This window comes from Cotesia typhae, unplaced genomic scaffold, assembly GCF_013202065.1.
Source record: "Cotesia typhae breed Kobodo isofemale line unplaced genomic scaffold, CoteBio_Ctyphae contig_43, whole genome shotgun sequence".
NCBI classification, from domain to species: Eukaryota; Metazoa; Arthropoda; class Insecta; order Hymenoptera; family Braconidae; genus Cotesia; species Cotesia typhae.
The window spans coordinates 1,323,298-1,343,747 of record NW_027423752.1 but is presented as its reverse complement, the minus strand read 5'-3'; the positions used below and the strand labels follow the sequence as shown (position 1 = coordinate 1,343,747).

General features: G+C 26.6%; 5 protein-coding genes across 8 annotated transcripts; 3 read left to right on the top strand and 2 right to left on the bottom strand.

The window, feature by feature from the left end:
• The first annotated feature begins 21 nt into the window (after positions 1–21).
• S2p (membrane-bound transcription factor site-2 protease) lies at positions 22–2,497 on the top strand. The gene is made up of 6 exons (XM_074244503.1): positions 22–220; positions 718–996; positions 1,056–1,406; positions 1,480–1,638; positions 1,807–2,055; positions 2,135–2,497. The coding sequence occupies exons 1-6, from the start codon at positions 146–148 to the stop codon at positions 2,495–2,497; spliced, it is 1,476 nt and encodes a 491-aa protein (XP_074100604.1). The 5' UTR covers positions 22–145.
• On the bottom strand, positions 2,305–4,012 carry LOC141528461 (LYR motif-containing protein 2-like). Of its 3 annotated transcripts, XM_074244516.1 has the most exons (5): positions 3,920–4,012; positions 2,932–3,138; positions 2,711–2,851; positions 2,568–2,641; positions 2,305–2,441 (listed from the first exon to the last, which is right to left on the bottom strand). In XM_074244516.1, the coding sequence occupies exons 2-5, from the start codon at positions 2,971–2,973 to the stop codon at positions 2,417–2,419; spliced, it is 282 nt and encodes a 93-aa protein (XP_074100617.1). In that variant the 5' UTR covers positions 2,974–3,138; positions 3,920–4,012; the 3' UTR covers positions 2,305–2,416. The 3 variants fall into 3 exon arrangements, with proteins under 3 accessions (XP_074100617.1, XP_074100616.1, XP_074100618.1); XM_074244515.1 differs by lacking the exon at positions 3,920–4,012 and having other exon boundaries at positions 2,932–3,198; XM_074244517.1 differs by lacking the exons at positions 2,305–2,441; positions 3,920–4,012 and having other exon boundaries at positions 2,492–2,641; positions 2,932–3,194.
• On the top strand, positions 3,805–7,456 carry Ugalt (UDP-galactose transporter). Of its 2 annotated transcripts, none has more exons than XM_074244507.1 (5): positions 3,805–4,026; positions 4,156–4,242; positions 4,318–4,437; positions 4,517–4,731; positions 6,469–7,456. In XM_074244507.1, the coding sequence occupies exons 2-5, from the start codon at positions 4,218–4,220 to the stop codon at positions 7,120–7,122; spliced, it is 1,014 nt and encodes a 337-aa protein (XP_074100608.1). In that variant the 5' UTR covers positions 3,805–4,026; positions 4,156–4,217; the 3' UTR covers positions 7,123–7,456. The 2 variants fall into 2 exon arrangements, with proteins under 2 accessions (XP_074100608.1, XP_074100609.1); XM_074244508.1 differs by having other exon boundaries at positions 3,805–4,076.
• A 1,050-nt stretch (positions 7,457–8,506) lies between these two features.
• Positions 8,507–12,148, top strand: Taldo (transaldolase). The gene is made up of 5 exons (XM_074244188.1): positions 8,507–8,676; positions 9,034–9,157; positions 9,736–9,975; positions 10,042–10,167; positions 11,601–12,148. Exons 1-5 carry the CDS (start codon positions 8,577–8,579, stop codon positions 12,010–12,012), a joined length of 1,002 nt encoding a protein of 333 aa, XP_074100289.1. The 5' UTR covers positions 8,507–8,576; the 3' UTR covers positions 12,013–12,148.
• A 134-nt stretch (positions 12,149–12,282) lies between these two features.
• On the bottom strand, positions 12,283–18,498 carry LOC141528242 (methyl farnesoate epoxidase). Its single transcript, XM_074244187.1, has 8 exons — positions 18,036–18,498; positions 17,659–17,956; positions 15,858–16,052; positions 15,578–15,764; positions 15,367–15,481; positions 15,114–15,294; positions 13,612–13,871; positions 12,283–13,528 (listed from the first exon to the last, which is right to left on the bottom strand). The coding sequence occupies exons 1-8, from the start codon at positions 18,127–18,129 to the stop codon at positions 13,350–13,352; spliced, it is 1,509 nt and encodes a 502-aa protein (XP_074100288.1). The 5' UTR covers positions 18,130–18,498; the 3' UTR covers positions 12,283–13,349.
• Between the last annotated feature and the right edge of the window lie 1,952 nt (positions 18,499–20,450).

Here is a 20,450-nt window from a genome sequence, read left to right as displayed (position 1 = left end):
ATTTTCAACAGATTTCAGGATTCAAACATGGCGATCACATGTTCTATGTTTGTAAACAAATAGAATCTGAATGTAAACAAATCGCAATTATTATTAAAGGATAAATAAACTTAATAATAAATAATAGAAAATAAAAAAATTAATAATGAGTGCAGTTGACTTCTTGATAGTTATCGGATTTATTCATTGTTCTTTATTTTTTATCAACATACTATTTCGGGTAATTTTATTATTTATTATTCTTGTTATGGTTATAAGTACTATAAAATAATTTTTTTAAAATTATCAAATATCTGACAATTTTTTAGATTTTTATAACAAATCAATTTTTTTTTTTTTTTTTAATTTGCTCTTAAAATTTTCTTCAATTTATACATGTGAAATTTTTATGGCATTCAATTTAGCTGTCACTTTACAATTGTTTTAATTTTTTTTTTAACAAATTATAGCAAAAAAAACTTATTAAAAAAATAGACTTGTAGTAATTTTAATAAATCAAAAATGCAATTTTTTTAAATAAATTTTTTTGTTAAAGAAAATTAAAAAATTGTCAAGTGACAGCTAACTTTAATGTCATAAAAAATTCTAAAAATTTTTAGGTGTCAGTTAAATTAATTAAAAAAATTTTTTTTTTCAGAATAATTTTTACAAAGTGACAAATGCCTGTTACCTTTAATGTAATATAAAATAAAGTAATAAAAAAATTTTATTTTTCAGTCATGTCTGCACTACCCATATTTTTTATTCATGGAAAATACCGGGCTTGAAATAAAGCCCTTCAGAGTAGTTTGGTTCACTTCTTTTTTTAACAGAAAAATAATAAAATGGTCAATAGAAAAAACAAATTTGTTATCTCTGTGGTTCAATTTAGGCGTGATTGTCAGTATAATTTTGCTACCAATCGCCTTGGGAGTTTTGATCAAGATGACATTGTCTAATTTTGTGAATAAATCAACTGGAGATACAGCTGATGTCAACTGGCAATTAGAACTCATGGTAATTTTCACCATCTTTAATTTTCTACTACAACCAATTAATCCATTGATTAATTTTAGATCCCAGGAATTAATGTACCAGTGTCTGACATCCAGTACTACATAATAACCCTAGGAATTTGCAGCCTGTTCCATGAGCTAGGTCACGCTGTCGCAGCATCTCGCGAAAACGTCCAGATCTACGGAGTTGGTTTTATCTTGGCGCTGGTTCTGCCAATTGCGTATGTCTCAATAAACCAAGAGCAATTGAAATCGCTTAAAATACCAGGTCAGTTGAGGATTCTTTGTGCTGGAGTGTGGCACAATATTGTCCTGGCTGCTGTAGCGGCTGTTATTTTTTACTTGAACTCGTGGATTTGGATCCCTCTGTTTGTTTCAAATACTGGAGTTTTTGTAACATCGATTGCGATGGTGAGTCTAATAATGATTTAATTTTTTTGCAATTGAGGAATTTGTATTTATTATTAATTTTTTTTTTTTTTAGAATTCACCGCTACTGGGAGCAAAAGGCTTAGAAACTCGGGATATTATTTTTAAAATAAATAATTGTGAAGTTAAAAATAATGATGACTGGTATCATTGTTTACTGCAGACAATTAAAGAACCAACACCTGGATATTGTGTCAAACAAAATATTATCGAAGTAATACATTTTGAATTTTTTTTTTTTTTTTTAATTTATACACATATAAGAGATTTTTAGGTATATAGTGACTCATCACGATATCTCTGGAACTATAAGGCGTAGAGACTTTAAATTTGATCTTCGAAATATATTTAAAACATTATTATTTATTTTATTATTTTTTAGGAAAACGATGAATCAATTCCATTATGGATGTCCGAAAATGGAGTAACAAATTGCTGTAAAAATAAAAACGATGGAAATTTATGTTTTGAGTATGTTGAAAATTCGCAAGATCCTTTAGAATTGCCACCATATTTTTGTTTACCAGCTAGAAAAATAATTGAAAAATCTGAAAAAATGTGTCAATTATTTTCCGACTGTTCAGGATCAGACGTTCATTGTATCAAACCTTCTGTTGACAATGTAACTAAAGTAAGTCTACTTATTTTGAATAATAAAATTATAATTTAACATTTTATGATAATGACAGTATTTTTGAATTATTTTACAGATTGTAAAATTATCAACGCATAAAGGAAATGTCTTGTTTCTAGGCCACGCGGCAGAAATTTATCGTACTGTCGAGACATCGAATTGGACTCCAAAGTACCAGCTGTTCAGTCCCAGTCTCCCTGAAGGGCTAGAAACACTCTGCAAGTACGTGACCGTACTGTCCTTAGGCCTCGCTGTGATAAACATAATTCCTTGTTTTTTTTTCGACGGTCAATACATAATCGAGTCTCTTGTTCAAAGCACTCTCAGGTCGATAGTCAGACAAAAGAGTGTACGAAATTCAATCGCTTTGATTATAACGTGCTCTGGAAGTGTTGTTTTCATAATTAATTTGATTGTCGCTTTAACCAAAATGTACTGAGTCATATAATTATTTTTTTAATGACAGATACATGTAAATATATACATTCTTTATAGAAATTTTAAATTACTTCGAGTAGTTTAAATTTTTTTCCAGCTCCTTCAGCGAATTTTCTCCATGGACTATCAGAGACTTTATTGCAAACTAAAAAAATTATTTTTTAATTATTGCATAGGTTATTGCATTATTGTAATTATATTTTAAGTAATTTACCTCATCAGTTATACTTTTGTTAGCTTTAAACTCGGATCTGGCCCAGTCGAGGAAATAATTTTGATCCTCTTTTCCGGGTATTTTTCTGATAGTCCTTAAAATATTCCTGTAAAGTGTTATTACTTGCTGTCGGACTAAAAACTTAAGTAAATATTATAATTTTATTAAACAAAAAAAAATTTATTGTTGTGTATAATCGTAAAATAATTAAAAAAGCTTACTTGTTTGAGGTTCATAGAAGAACTAGATATTTTATTTAACATTGATACTAAATTAATTGAAAAATTTTGTTAAAATTTTTGTGCGAAACTCGGAGCAAAACATTTAATTTTTGTTATTAATTTGGCAACACTGTAGTTTTTATAAAATTGTGGGTTGCGGTCAACCAGTCAGATCGACATTTCGAATTATCAAAACTCTAGAAAAATCTAAAAATTTTTAGAATTTTTTTTTATTGAAAAAATTATTACAAAAAAATTTTTTTTAAATTTGCACGTATAAAAAACTTCAGAAACTGTAAGTGTAATTTTTTTAAAATATTTTTTTCTTTTAATTAAATTATTAAAAATAAAATAAAAAAATTTAGAACGTCGGATAACTTTAATAACATATTTAATTGCTGTAAAATTCTTAAAAAATTTTTAATATCTGTCAACTTCAGTGCTATAAAAAAAAAATATTTAAAAAATGGTTACTGATTCCTTATTGGTTAGGATTAAAACGCGCGCGCATGCGCGAAATTTGAATTCCTAGTTTCAATAAATAAAAAATGCAATTTTTTTTAAATAATTTTTTACAATAAATTTTTTTTCTAAAGAAAATTAAAAAATTATCAAGTAACAGCTAACTTTAATGTCATTAAAATTTTGCATTTACATCTGACCGAACTATCTTAATTTAAAAATTTTTAAATATTTCTGTCACTAGAATCTAGTAAGAAATTACTAGAAATCAAGTACCATTTTGAAGACACTGAAGTTAACTGACAGAAATTTTTTTGTAATCTTATAGCAATGAAATTACCAAGAAAAAAATTTAATAAATAAATTCCACGTGTGAAAATTAAAAAAAAAATTTCTTAGTAAAAATTTTTCAAAGCATTTTTTTTGTAAATAATTTTTTTATAAAAATTATAAAAATTGACAGCTATCAGCTGTCTTCAGTATCATACATTTTTTAGGGTTAGTAAAATTTTATAGGTTACTCAACTCTAATTTGTTGCGGTGTACACGTGACAATTGACATATTGGAGGCTAATTTGTTGACAACAATTATTATTTTTTTTTTTTATTAAAGTAATCAACTTCAATAATTGAGTAAGTGTTTACAAACAAATTTTATCTTCACGTCAAACTAGAATTTAAATGTCAGTTTTAAAATAAAAATAAAAAAAATTCTAAATATTTAAATAAATTAATACTAATTAATTTTATTGAACATTTTAGATTATGGAGTAAAAAATTAAAACCTCATCAAGTAGTTTAGCGCATCGCTTAATAATTTCAAAATGAAAATGAATAAACCTCAGCAAAGTAAGTCAAATTAATTAAATTTATTTTTTTTTTTTTTTCAATTTTTATAATCATTTTTTTTTTTTATTTTTCTAGACAGCAATCAGACGCTGAAATATGTAAGTTTAATAACTCTGACGTTGCAAAATGCATTGGTGGGTCTCAGCATGCGTTACGCACGCATTCGACCCGGTGACATGTTTCTCTCGACAACTGGTAATATTCAATTCATTATTGAAATTAAAGCGGTTAATTAAATCATGAATCGCGGAATAATAAATTAAATTTTTTTTAGCTGTCGTGATGGCCGAGGTCGTTAAATGTGCCACATGTTTGGTGCTGGTGTACTTAGAAGAGGGTAGTTTTGCTAAATTTACCCATTCGTTGCATACGACTATTATTAAGCAACCCGTAGATACGCTTAAAGTATGTGTTCCGTCTATTGTTTATTTAGTACAAAATAATTTATTGTATGTGTCAGCGTCTAATTTGGACGCCGCTACTTATCAGGTAATTTTTCTTTATCTATATTAAACGATAATTTAGTTTTATCTTGATAATACTTACTCAAAAACTACTATTCTTCTACCTATTTAATATTTATTTTCTATTAATTTAATAATCTGAATTATTAAAATAATTATTTTAATTTATTTGAAATAATTGTAGAAGTTTATTGAATTTTTTAAAAGATGGTTTTTAATATTTTATATTTTTTGTTTGAAACTGAAGATGAAAAAATTTTTTAAATATTTAAAAATAATCATGATACTTAAGGTAGCATATTTCAAGAAACTTATGAAATTTTTTTTCATTTAAAGATAAATATATTAATAATTCACCATTAAAAGTTCAAATCAATTTACCGCACCGTTTTTAAGTAATTAATTTTCGAAATTGCATCTTTTACACGTAGATCTAAAATTTTGATGAATTATTAATATATTTATCTTTCGATAGAAAAAATTCCATAAGTTTCTTGAAATATGCTTTTCGCGGAGGTACTACCTTAAATTGAGAGACATCTAATAATTTTTTTAATAAACTAATTATAACTAGAATAATTTATCTTAAAAATTCAATAGAAGCTCTAAAAAATTATAAATGCAATTTTTTAGAATTAATTTTCTAGACCTAGAATATTAAAAAAAAAAAAAAAAAAAAATCAAAAAATTGTCAATTGTCTGCTAATTTTTGTATCATAAATAATAATATTGAATCTAACAACCATCTAACAATTTTTTAGATTTTTATAATAATCAAATTTTAATATAAAAAATTTACTAAAAAAATTCCACATGTAGAAATTAAAAAAAATTTTACATTTTAATTTTTTTATAATAATTCGCGTCACTAATTCCAAAAAGGCTAATCTTAACATTTACGCCCTTTTGGTTCGAAGACAAAAAAATTCCAAAACCAAAAGGACGTATCATTTTTTTTTTAATCATAATTAATTATTAGCTTTAAAAAAAAAAAAAAAAACAACGAAATAACTCTGGTAAAAATAATGACTCTTCTAATAATTTTATTTGAAAAGAATATGTATTTTATTAAAAAAGAAACTAAAATATCAATTTAGCTAGGCACTTTATCTTTTGCTTCTGAAAGTAGAAAAATAATAAATATATATTGCTTGTACATCTAAACTTTGAAGGAATACTTTAATCTGATATGATTTTGTAATTTGTACAATTAAATATTATTCATTACAATTTATCAGTGGAGACATAATTATTGGGTGAATAGAAATTAAAATTTTGTAATTTAGTCAAATACATTTTTCTTCAAATAGAATGTTACTGTTATTTTGGTCTTTTTAATTCAAACCCATATTCTTTTTAAATAAAATGAGTTGAAGTCATTATTTTTACGGGTGTTATAACTTTTTTTTTTTAAGTATAATAATTAATTATGATGAAAAAAAAAATGATGTGCCCCTTTGGCTTTAAAATTTTTTTTGTCTTAAAACCAAAAAGGCGGATACAAAAAAAATTTTTTTATTTACTTTTCTTTTAGATCTGAATGTTATAAACATTTGAAGGTTGGTTTGAGGAAAAAAAGTTTTTTTATACGCTCTTTTGGCAATAGTAACGTGAATTAATTTGACATAAAAATTCCAAGAATTGTTAGACGTCTCCTAATTTTAGTATCATCATGAATAATTAGAATTTAACTACGTCATAATTTTTTTCTTGAATATTGAAAAATACTGATATGAAATCTAATCTTATAAAAAATTTCCAGGTAACTTATCAACTAAAAATCCTGACAACAGCATTCTTCGCTGTAGTAATTCTCCGTCGTTCATTATTAAAAGTACAATGGGGAGCATTAATCCTCCTTTTAATTGGAGTAGTCTTAGTGCAATTAGCCCAAGACGGAACGAGCAACGTGCCATCAGGAAGAGAGCAAAATCATCTTCTAGGATTCGCAGCTGCCTTGGGTTCCTGTTTCCTGTCGGGTTTTGCAGGAATATACTTTGAAAAAATTCTCAAGGGCTCGGATATCTCTGTGTGGATGAGAAACGTCCAGCTGAGTTTGCTTTCAGTGCCGTTTGGCTTGATGAGTTGCTACGCGACCGACGGCCAGCTGATAAACAAGCAGGGATTCTTCTTTGGATACGACTGGTTCATCTGTTACCTGGTATTACTGCAAGCTGGAGGCGGTTTGATTGTCGCGCTGGTGGTCAAACACGCAGACAACATCCTGAAAGGGTTCGCGACTTCCTTGGCCATTATTTTGTCCTGCATCGCGTCTATTTATTTGTTTGACTTCAAAATGACTTTCCAGTTCACTCTGGGTGTAGTTTTTGTAATATGCTCGATTTTTATGTACGGCCACCAGCCTAAAGTAGAGAACAGAAATGTCGACAAGCATACTATACTTGAGAAAATTTAATTTGTGATTTATTAAATTTTAAGAGCGTTGATGAAAGTATAATTGTTGTTGTTTGAATAATAAGAGAATTAATTAGATAAGAAAAAAAGAGAATTAATATCAATCACCGAATTGTAAGTATTTTAATGGATATTTCATTATTTATATTAATATTATGGTAATCAAATTTATCTGACAAGATTGAGTATTTTTATACAAATAATTAAAACGTATTTATACTTTAAATCAAATAATTATTGTTTTAATGTTTAATTAAAATATATGATGGCATTTATTTGTATTACTTTAAAATTGTGATGTATTTTAATTAAATAAATTCATTTGTAATATAAAATCTTCTTTTTTTACCGAACGTCGAAAATATTATAATTAATCATTTTAATAATTTTGTTGTTTAATAAAATAAAAATTTTTTGTTAGTTGTAAATTCTTATTTTAATATTTTTTTAATTAATTTCAAAATATTCAATTATGTATTGAAATTTTATCATTACTTCTTCCATATTTTCAGAATTTTTTTTTATAAAAAAATAAAAATAAAGTAAATATTTTTCTTATCATAATAATTACAAAATAAATAATTAATGTCATTGAAATCGGCGGACATCTGACAATTTTATTGATTGTTATAAAAAATTAATTATGTAAAAAAATATTCTTAAAAAATTTGCATGGTATTTTTTTTTTTTTATTTCTAAATATGGAATTTTTTTATTAAAACTTTCTCGTATTTATTTAATTTTATTATTTTTTTATTTTATCTAACAAATTAAATTAAAAAAAAAAATTATTTTACAAAAATTGTATTTTATATTTTTTTTTTTTAATTTCTAGATATCAATTTTTTCTTTCATTTTTTTTTGTCATTACATTAAAATTAACAGTTACTTAATGATTTTTTAATTTTATTCAACAAAAAAATTTTTTCTGAAAATTTATTTTTCAAAAATTGCATTCATAATTTTTTAAAACTTCTACATGTCAATATTTTTTTCTTATTTTTTTTTCCATAATTTATTTGTTAAAAAAATTATGAAAATTAAGTTAGCCGAAATTTAAAAACTTTTAAAATTTTTTATCTTGAAAAATTATTCAAAAAAAAAACAAAAGAAAAAATTTCACATGCAAAAAATTTAAAAAACTATACGTACAATTTTTTAAAAATATTTTTTTGTTTTAATTTAATTGTTAAAAAAAAATTAAAAACGTAGGCTAACTTTAATGACATAAAAAATTCTAAAAAATTATCAAGCATCTGCTAAATTAATTTAAATTTAAAATTTTCCCGCGAAACTATTAGTTTCTTTTACACTCGCTTGGCGTCTCACTTAACTTTCCATTTTTTAATTTCACATAGAGGGGATTTTCGTCAGATTCGTCACCAGTGATCACTGATCAGTTGATTTTGTATGATATTTTAACTTGTATCACTTCATATAAATAAATAAAAAAAAATGAGTGGATCTCCAGCCGGCAAAAAGCAAAAAATGGTGAGCTCTCTCGAGCAATTAAAAACTTTCACCACCGTTGTAGCTGATACGGGAGATTTTCAAGGTAACAATTATTTTATTCACCTACGTATGACATGATATGATAATTTTATAATTTACAATATGTATGTTATAACATCAGGTCATAGGGGAAGGTAAACGCTGAGGAGTGGGAATGACCTTCAGAAATCACTTATTTATTTTATTTCGTTGTAATTCTCACCATAAAAATAATTATCAGCTGTTTTTATTCTCAACTAATTATTTAATAATCTCTTTATCTAGTCATTAAAAAAATAAAAATGTATTTTTATAATTCCAACAATGTCTTAAGATTAAATAAAATTACCAGGAGGTTAGAGCACGTGATGCCGGCAAATTCTAATTTACCCGCGAATTAAAAAATTTATTTTTGTTCCAGCAATGGAGCAGTTCAAGCCAACTGATGCGACTACTAATCCATCATTGATCCTGGCTGCAGCCAACCAGAAGAAATACGCTCATCTGTTGGACAAAGCTGTGCAATATGGAAAAAAAAGTGGCAGGTAATTTTAAATAATTTAAATTTCAAAATAGAGAAATTTAAAAATTACTCAAGTACTAATTTTGTGATTTCATTTAAGTTAGCTGTCACTTGACAATTTTTTAATTTTTTTTAACAAAAAAATTTGTTCTAAAAAATTATTTTAAAAAAATTGCATTTTTAATTTATTAAAATTTCTACAAGTCCATTTTTTTAATAATTTTTTTTTGCGATAATTAATTTGTTAAAAAAAAATTGAAACAATTGTGAAGTGACAGCTAAATTTAATGTCATTAATTTTTTTTTTTAATTTGCTCTTAAAATTTTTTTCAATTTATACATGTGAAATTTTTTTATAACACTAAAGTTAGATGACATTAAAGTTAGCAGTCACTTGACAATTTTTTTATTTTTTTTAACAAATAAATTTGCTCCAAAAACTTATTTTTAAAAAATTGCATTTGTAATTTTTTTTAAATTTCTAGATGTCAATTTTTTTTATAAATTTTTTTTTGCCATAATTTATTTGTTACAAAAATTCTTAAAATTATCAACTATCTGCTAAGTTAATTTTTTAATTTATTGTTGATGATTCTTCAGCACTTTGGAAGAACAAACAGAAGCAGCTATTGACATGACCTGTGTTTTGTTCGGCCAGGAGATTCTGAACATCATTCCCGGTCGTGTGTCTACGGAAGTCGACGCAAGATTGTCCTTCGACAAAGAAGCTAGCATTGAGAAGGCTAAGAAGCTTATTACACTGTATGAAGAAGCTGGTATTAGCAAAGAGCGCATTTTGATCAAGCTTGCTTCTACTTGGGAGGGAATTCAGGCTGCTAAGTATGTTTTTTATTAAAATTTTTTTTTTAATTAATTGGATTTATTTATTGAGAAATTTTATTTCAGGGAATTAGAAGAAAAGTATGGAATTCATTGCAATTTAACTTTGTTGTTTAACTTTGCTCAGGCAGTTGCTTGTGCTGAAGCTGGTGTCACTTTAATTTCACCATTTGTTGGAAGAATACTTGATTGGTAAGAACGATATTTTTTTTTAATTTCAAGGTTTTGTTTTAGGCTATTTCTTCTTAAATTTTTCTTTAAGCAAGTCCTTTCGCTCCAGTTGAGTCACAACAACTGTAGTAGTCAATATTCGATAAATTAAAATAAAAAACCCATAAAAATTCCGAAATTAAAAAATAAATAGTATATAAGGCATTAATTATTGAAATTTTGAAAATTAAAAAAAAAAAACAGTTATATACAAAAATTAGTTTGACTATTAGTGCAACAAGGATAGTACTGTTTCTTGCAACAACTCTTAAAAAAATTTGTTTCTATTAATTTGCCTTATTATAGGCTTTGCAGTGTCAAAAAGACGTGTAAATTTTTTTTTTTTATTTTTTTTTTTTTTACTAATCGCTTCATTAACACTTTTTAAGCCTAAAAATAAAAAAAAATAAATTTCCAACATCGATTATTAAATTATAAATAGATATTTATAGCGGCTATTATTACAATTTTAATACAAATTCCATTTATAATTTTAATTGAAAAAGAAAAAAATAACACCAGCTGAAATGAAAAAAGTTTATCAAGGTGCAATTTAATAATGTACAGATATTATTACAACATTAACTTTACATTATTGAACTATAAACAGAAAAAAAAATTTACTTGAATCAAGTAAATAATTTTGAAGAACTTTATCTTCTTAATTTAAACAGAAAAATTCGTAAACTAAGAAATTCTTCTTGATTTAAGTGAATTTTACTTGATTCAAACATTTTTCGTCTTTATTTAAAACAACGAAACTCTGCCAAATTTTTTTCTTGGTTCAAGAATTCTTCTTTTGAATCAAGTTCATTTTTTTTTTCTGTGTACTATTTATTGTTTAGTAATTTTTTCACTATTTCATATTAACCTATTAAATGATCTGGATTTATTTTTTAGAGTAAAATTTTATATTTCAGAGCAAGATTGAGTTTTTTTATACGCCCTTTTGGCATTTGGGTCGCGATTTCTTCTTTAATTTTTCTTCAATTGAATATGTCTTTTCATAAAAAAAATTTTACTCGAATTCTTAATTAGTAAGAAGAAAATTTATTTTTATTTTTTGATTTAAAAGGTTTGTTTGTTTCTATTCTTCTTCAATTTTTCTTTAATTAAACATTCATGTTCTTAAAAAATTTTTTCGTTGATATTTCTTCTTTAATTTTTTTTTATTAAATATTTTTATTCAAGAAAAAAAAAATTTACTTCTTTAATAATAATTCGTAAGAAAAATATTTTTTTTTTAATTTCTTTATTTAGAAGATTTTTTTGTTTTTTTTTCATTTCTTTAATTTTTTTTTTTTTTTTTATTAAATTTTATTTTAACAAAAGAAATTTACTTAGAATTATAATGGTTTCTAAATATGTGTAAAAAGTAATTTTTCTCTTAAATAATTGTTGATATCTTTGCGTAGGTACGTAGCCAATACAGACAAAAAATCATTCGAAGCAAAAGAAGATCCAGGAGTAATTTCCGTCACTAAAATCTACAACTACTACAAAAAATTCGGCTACAAGACAGTAGTGATGGGCGCTTCATTCCGTAACGTCGGTGAAATTAAAGAAATTGCGGGTTGTGATCTTCTTACAATCAGCCCAAAACTACTTGAAGAGTTGGAGAAAAGTCACGAGCCAGTACGCAAGATGTTGGCTCCTGAGATTGCCAAGAAAGCCGATCTCAAGAAAATTTCTCTTAGCGAAGCTCAATTCCGCTGGATGTTGAACGAGGACCAAATGGCCACTGACAAACTCAGCGATGGAATCCGCAAGTTTGCCGTCGACATGCGGAAACTTGAGCAACTTTTGCAGGAGAAAATTCAAGCTTAACTCGCATTTTGTACATATACTTTATTTTTAATAATTCATTTTGTCGAAATAATTTTATAGAATTTTTAAATTGGGAATTGTACAAATTATATAAATATATTTTATCCATGTTTTAATAAAATATGGGTTATTAAAATTTTTTGTTAATTGTTTTAACATTTTAGTTTTCATATTTAATTAAATGCCGAAATATTGTCCGAATCTATGATGAAGAAATAGATTATAATTAATATTTTGAATTATGTAAATTAATTAATTATTCAGAACCAAAATAGCGATTCACTGTCAATAAAAGACTTCAAAAAAACCATCGACCAATACACATGGGCAAAATGGAACGGTATCTGGAACTCAAAATAGACCACACTCCTAAATGTGAGACAGAATGTCTGGGAAAATCAACCAGAAATTAACAACAGAAAACATCAATGTATCATAACAAGACTTCGAAAAGGGCACACACGGCTAACACACAGTTATCTTTTCTCCAAAACACTAGCAGCCGACTGCCCTAGCTGTCGAGTTAATTGTTAATGAACAAAGTCGTTATTTAGTCGTTTTTGCTTAATGATTGGGTCAAAAAATTGTAGAGAACAACTATTCAAAATTTTTAAATCATCATTTTTTATAAAAAAAAAAAAAAAAAAAAAAATTTTGATGGCAATGAAAAATTTGCATTTGGAAAAAAATTTAATTATTGTATTAATTGGATACTTACTAACTAACAATATTAACTACTTCTATAATCAAAATTACGGTTATTATTTACAAGTGGGGCAATATGGGTCAACCCCATTTTGGGCCTTAACTAGGTGAAAAATTAACATTTTCAGATTTTTTTTTTTATTCCGCTTGTTTTTACGGAGTATTTGTAATAAAAAATGTCGTGAAAAGAAAAATATAGATTTTGATATCTTTTTTGCGTTTAAAAGTTGCAAAAAAAATTGGCTTTCATGTTTTTAGATAAGATTTCTATTTTATTTTATTTTTTTGTGTTTTTTTACATTTTTAAAACAATTGTCATAAGTGTCATAAAATTGTCCTCAAATTGTCATAAAAGTATCTTAAAATTATCACAAAAGTATCCTAAAGTAGTCATAAAATTGTTTTAAAATTTTCATAAAAGTACTTTTTACAATATTTTTTCTCTGAGTAATTGCGACAATATTTTTCTAAAATCGAAATTTCATTTCGGTTTGGTGTCATAAATTTGTCATAAAAATGTCCTAAATTGTGTCACGTTTAGGATCCTAAGCTTATGACTCTTTTGGGACAATTTTTTTTTACACGGGTAGCTCAAAAATATAATTTTTATATGAAATTCCTGTATTGAATTGTTATCGCTTAGTTATTAAAATTTTAAAAATCGGCGGTGCAAGAGCAAATCCATCCATTCCAGTCATCGAAGGTCGAGATTGTCCCGGAGCTAGTGCAAATTTAAATTTCTGAAGTAAGTATGCGATGAAAAGAAAATGACTGTTCTTAGCCAAAGTTTCTCCGATACATTTTCTTCTTCCTACCGAACAAAGATAAAAATCACCGGAATAAATAAATGATAAAAAATTAATTACCAGTAAATGAATGAAATAAATTAAAAACCTGATCCAAAAGGTATGACCCATGCATCGGGAATAAATTGCCCACTAGCATCAATAAATCTTTCTGGCCGAAATACTTCCGGATCGCCCCAATGATCAACGTCCTGGTGAACACTCATCAAGTTCGCGAGAATCGTATAATTTTTTTTAATAACGTACCCATTTAATAGTGTGTCTTTCGTCGCTCGGTGAGGAATCGTCGTCGGGCCAATATTAGCAAGTCTCAAAACTTCTGCAAGTGTCGCATTTAAATATGGCAACCTGAAATTTAACAAAATAGCTGTATATTTTATTTTCTCTCACAAATTTTATTTTAATTTATCTTTCAATGAGTTATAAAATAACGACAACTGATAATTGTGCTTTTATGGCATTTATTTATGACGCACAATTTTTTATGACAAGCATCGCAATTTGAAAGTACATTAATAAATATTTTTACGACTTAATTGAGTCATTATTTTACTATACAAAACAGTAATCAATTTTTATCATTAAATTTTCGATGAATAGTTAAAAAATTAATAGTGAAAACATTTTAATAATAAAAATAATAGTTTAAAAAAACTAAAAAACACGCTTTTTTTAGAAAACTAAACTATAAAATAGACAATAAATTTGAATTAAGAATAAAAGTAAAATATTTTAATAAATATAAACTAGCAACCTTGCAGTCACTATGTGACTGCCATAACTTGTGAACTATAAATAAATAAAATTTTGCTTTATAAAATAATGAATTTTGTAAAATTGCACAGTATTTTCTTAACTATTGACGTTTTTAAAGATATAAGCTCATCCTGATGTTACCCTCATCAAGAGCTTTCATTTGAGTACCCACATCAATTTTTCATATATTTTATATATTTATATATTACACAAATACCATATATATAAAATATATGAAAATTGCCATGTTAGTACTCAAATGAAAGCTCTTGATGAGTGTAACATCAGGATGAGCTTATATTTTAAAAAATGTCAATAATTAAGAAATGACCTTGTATCTTGTCAACTATTGACATTTTTAAAAATATAAGCTCATCTTGATGTTACACTCATCAAAACCTTTCATTTGAGTACCCACATGAATTTTCATATATTTTTCATATATACATACATATAATATATATAAATATATGAAAAATTGATGCGGGTACTCAAATGAAATGTCTCGATGATCGTAATGTCAGGGTGAGCTTATATCTTTAAAAATGTCAACAGTTAGGGATCCATCGAACTTGAATACTAGTGAAGCTAGTCACTTCAAAATTGTTTTAATTTTTTTTAACAAATAAATTATAGCAAAAAAAATTATTAAAAAAATGGACATGTAGAAATTTTAATAAATTAAAAATGCAATTTCTTAAAATTAAATTTTTAGAACAAATTTTTTTTGTTGAAGAAAATTAAAAAATTGTCAAGTGACAGCTAACTTTAATGTCATCGGTTACAAACATATATACAAATGATGAAGCGAATAAAAAATGTGTAAAAACTTACGAATTTCGGGTGCTCAATGAAGGTAAATTATCTTTACCAATTACTCTATCGAGTTCTTCTTGTACTTTATCTTGAACTTCTGGCACTAATGTCAAGTACCCGATAGTAAAGCCAATGCTGTTATTGGTAGTATCGACTCCAGCGGCAAAAAAATCTTTCAATAAGGCAATCAACTGCATTTCTACAAGTAATTGTTAAATTTTTTGCGTTAATTAAAAATAACGATTAACGACCATTGATCCAAAACAATTACCGTTGAAAGTTGAATCTGGATTATTTCTGCGTGTTTCTATTTCTTCTAAATACGCGTCTATTAAATCCCGATTAATGCCTTCCTTCCTCGTTTTTTTATGCGACTTAACTTCTTCCTGAAAAGAATAACAATTTTTTTCTGCAATTTATCAAAAATCTATTAATATAATAAATAAATTATTGTAATTATTAATGATTAAAAATAATCTTACTGCAAAAAACGCCCACATTCTTAACAATCGATCATGAATAGCTTCATAGCCTGATGATTTTGGAGCCAAAAGTCTCAAAAACGGCAAATAGTTCAACAGTCCTCCCGAAACATTCGACTCTTTTACAGAATCGTTCAACATCCTTAGAGTTTCTAGTAATTTTGGCTCACACTTTCCTATATCATACCTTTAATTTATAAAAACAAACAAATATAGAAATAATTGTTTTTTTTTTTTTTTTTTTTTAGAGAATAAAAATACATATAAGTTTAAAATATACCTTGAACCACCGAACAATGACCAAAGACTATTAAGAACAGCTAGCGCTGTTAGTTCTTTTAAATTTTGAACAATTCCTTCGTGTTCTTGAGATACTTTTTCTATTATCTTTCCTAAATTTTCAGCATCTTCAAGAATAAGTTCTTCCATAGTTTGTCCTGCCCATCCAAAACTTTTCAAACTGATCAACGAAAACCTTCAACAATAAAAAAAATAATAGAACTAAATTTAGGAGACTTTTATCATTTTTTGGGTTTTTACAACAATTACTATAAAAAAATATTTTTTAAAAAAGTATATCAGTAACTTTTTGAAATTTTTACAAGTTGAATTTTTTGGAAAAAAATAGTTTTTTATCATTTACTTATTTAATTTGTTAAATAAAATCCTAGAAATCATCAAGTGTCACTTAATTTAAGTATCATTAAAAAGTACTACATTTTTATCTAAAAATACTTGTAAGTTTTTGCACGACTCATGATGCGAAGCATCAGAGAGTGCTTTACGATCGAAAATTTGAATTTTTATAACAAATCAATCACAATAATAAAATGCTTTTAAAAATTTCCAATTTTTATTTTTTTTTAACTCTCCGCTAAGAAAATTGAAAGTTTTCCACTAAAGGGAAGTTACCGTAGTGATCAATGTTAAGCTGGGACTACCCAGGTGGAAAAATATTGTAATGTTATTATAATGCGTATCAAAAATATTTATTTTTCCGAATCTTCCCATCAAAAATATCAAAAATACCAAAAACTTTGTGTTAAGATAATTAGGTTTGAGTTCTTGTTCTTGTTTTTCAATAAACAGTTATTATAAAAATTCAAGACGATATAATAATTATTAATTAATAAATTAATTTAGCTCAAATTTCAGTGTTTCAAGGTCAAGAAAAAATATTTTGGCGCAGTGTTCCCGAATCGTTGTACAATTTTTTTGTGAAATTTGAGTAAACCTCCTTTGATTTAATCGTTTAAGTAAAGCTTATGGAAAAAAACGTCTTAGTGCTGAGTTCCTGATCCTTCAGAAAATTTTATTTTGAAGTTATCAATTGACCTCTCTCGCTATGACTGTTTCCAGCTCAAACAATTATCTTAAAGCAGAGTTTTTGGTATTTTTTAGATTTTTTATGGAAAATTTTGGAAAAATAAATATCTTTGACACGCATTATAATGACGTTATAACGAGTCAATCAAAACTTAGATTTGATTAAATTTGAGAGTTATTCCATCGAGCCATCCCGAAGAAATTAAAAAAAAAAAAAAATTTGAATTGTTATGTTTTTTGAAATAATTTTAAAGCATGCCGAAAAATCATAATAAAACCATGTATACGTTTTTGTACTTGAAAAATTGCGTCGAATGCATTTTTGAACAAACTCGAATGTGAAAAACGGTGCTTGGAATTTGCTGAAAAGCTCAATTATTAATCAAAAAACCGATTTCCAGATTTTTATTTTCACAAATGGAATTTTTTTCATTATAATTTCATTGCTAAAAAGTTAAATAGTATATTACGCACGGAGGGAAGGAATGTCAGAAATGTCTCAGATCACATGTAATTGTTTCTTACTTTACTTCCCTCGTTGTCTAATATACTATCAGAGTCTTTCAACTTCAGTCTGATGAATGTCATTTTTTTTTACTTCTTATACCAAATCAATTACAATAATAAAAATGTTTTAGAAAATTTCTATGATCAGTTTTTTTTATTTTTACTTGTGGAATTTTTTTCGTAGTAATTTAATTGCTATAAAAGTTTCTAATGTCTGTTAACTACAATGTCATAAAAATGCAACCTACCTTCTCTGGTCAGCCCAAACTTTGCCATCAGTGAACAAAATCCCGCGTTTTTCTCCCATAGTTCGGTGAGTAAAAATAAAGCCATTAGGCCGTCCGTCGAATTCCGACCTTCCCAGCATTTCCATGACAGCTTCGCGACCAGAAACGATAATCATCGGATCAGCTAGACCCAGTCTTAGACCGACAACAGCGCCGTATTCCTTGGCCAACTCGCACCATGCTTTACCATGAGAACCTGTTTTTCTGACCAGCAGCTTCAAATCGTAGATGTTGTATAGAAACGGCAATCCTGGGGGTCCTGAAAGTATCTGACAACGATATTATTTTAAAGTTTTGAAAGTAAATCTTAATCTTAACTAATAATAAAATTATTTTACCTGGAGGAAATAATGGAGGGCGCGACCAGTCCACAAAAATTTTTGAGCTTAATATCACTGTGATGATTACTATTGTTAAGAGTATTAACCACATGATATATTTAGAATAATTTTTCAGGATGATTTATCTTAGCGTGTAGAATCTAAACTGAAGCGTGTCGTGTAAAAACTAATTTATGCGATGCGAAGACGAGAAATTTGCGGGAAGAAAAAGACAACCTTTCACTTAGGCTGCAGATTGCGATTTAATCACAGCTGTACTCGTGGTTGTCAGGTTGTTTAGAAGAAAAAAAGAAATGAATACTTGCTTTGAAATAATTTGACGCAATAAGTTTTATTTCCTTTGCCATCATGTGAAAGTTAGGTAATACTTTAGATTTTTTTTTCTGATGAAAATAAAATTTTTTCAAGAATTTTTTTTTCAGCTTCAAAAATTAAGATTTTATTTTTTTAATTTTCTGTATCAAAAAAATTTTCAGGTTTCGTTAAAATTGTAATTTCATTTGCATTCTTGGACTTTAAACTTGATTACATTTATTTACTTGAATTTGCAACTTTAATTGCTCTAAAAAATGTAAATATTGGTCAGAAATCATCCTTTTTTAATGTCGAGTAAAATTTTTAAACCGATCGGTCAAGCTTTTTTGGAAAAATTATGTTTACTGGCTTAAAACAGACCTTTTTAGGAAAAGCGCATTTCTCTACGCTTCGTTTACAAATATGGATTTATCTTCAAGAATATTTGTCGGATCAATTTGAAGTTTTCAGAGAATACAATTAAATAAATCCCGGAAAAAATAGACCCCGAATTTTTTTTTTTTTTTTTTTTTTTTATTTTTAACAAAAATAGAAATCTCTATAGAAATCTTTTGTAACGAGAAAATAAAAAAAAAAAAAAAATGGAGTGATCATTCTGGAGGTGCTTATTTTTCAGGAAACAAGTGGGTGTGATATTTTATAATAATTTTAATGAAATAATATGAATTTTTTATAAATTAAAGATTTTTTCCGGGTCTATTTTTTCCAATTACCTACTCAAATATAAATACATTTCAAAAATGCAAAAAAATTAATTTCTTGCGAATTTTACCTACACAGTATAAAATTTTGGGTCAAAAAAATTTTGTGTTAAATATTTAACTACTTTTTTATACATATATATAGGAGACTTTTTATAGATATAGTCACTCATCACAATATCTTTGAAACTATAAGACCTAGAGACTTGAAATTTGGCAGGAATATTCCTTTCGCCGAGTAGAGGTCAGCTAATAACGGATTTTACGAAATTCCACCCACAAGGGGGGTTGCGGGGGCGTTAACAATGAAAAATTCCCGTTTTCAAACTATAGCTCCTATCGACTTCAAATTTGGTAGGAATCTTCTGTAAGAGATGTAGAAATAATCTATCAATGAATTTTACGATATCTCACCCCACAGAGGGTTGCGGGGGTAGGTATTAATAATGAAAATTTTTAATTTCCAAGCTATAGCTCCTATAGACTCCAAATTTAATAGGAGTCGTCTACATGTGATACAAAAATGATCTAAGAACGGATTTTACACCGAATCACCCCCAATAAAGATCGCGGAGGTGGGTGTTAACAATAAAAAATTTTAATTTTTAAAATATAGCTTTAAAAAGCTGCAAATTTGGTAAGGATCTTTTATTTTTCTTCTAGAGATCATCTCAATACGGATTTCAATAAATTCTACTTCCGATTCGATGGAATATGGAACCTGTGCAAGTCAAAATAATACTCCAATTGAATTTCAAGTCTAGATCTAAAATAAAGTGCCCAACGGTGTGGGCGGGTAACAGTTAGTTTACATATATAAAAATGTCAAATATTTAACTTAAAAATAAACCTACTGGAATAGTAACCTCTTGATTAAATAAATATAGAGGAGAATATAAGGGCGAAGACAAATTTTTGTGAAGAAAGTTTTACATGAAAAGTTTAGATCCGTATTTTGAGAAGAATATTGAAGGTACGGAAAAATTGTAAAGGATTTTAGCAAAGAAAATATCATTTACATCAAAATTGATCCTATTAATTTAGTTGTAAATTTATTATCATCATTTGGAACGGTAATAAACTATTTTCAGAATTAAAATTTTATAGAGCCTTGTTTAAGCAGCAATAAAAGTTAAAAAAGATGTAGTTAATATCTTATCAAATTTTCCCGTGACTCTAATATAACTATAACTAAAGAAAAAAAAAATAAACCATCAAACCTAAATCGTAATAAATAAATAAAATAATAGTAACACGGCATAAAATAATTTTAATAACCAATCTCGTGATGAATTTTATTAAAATATTAACAAATTGCCTGTGATGCAATATACATACTAGACTAACAATCTACGGGATATAAAATACAAATAATCATTTTTTCCGCATCAAGGCT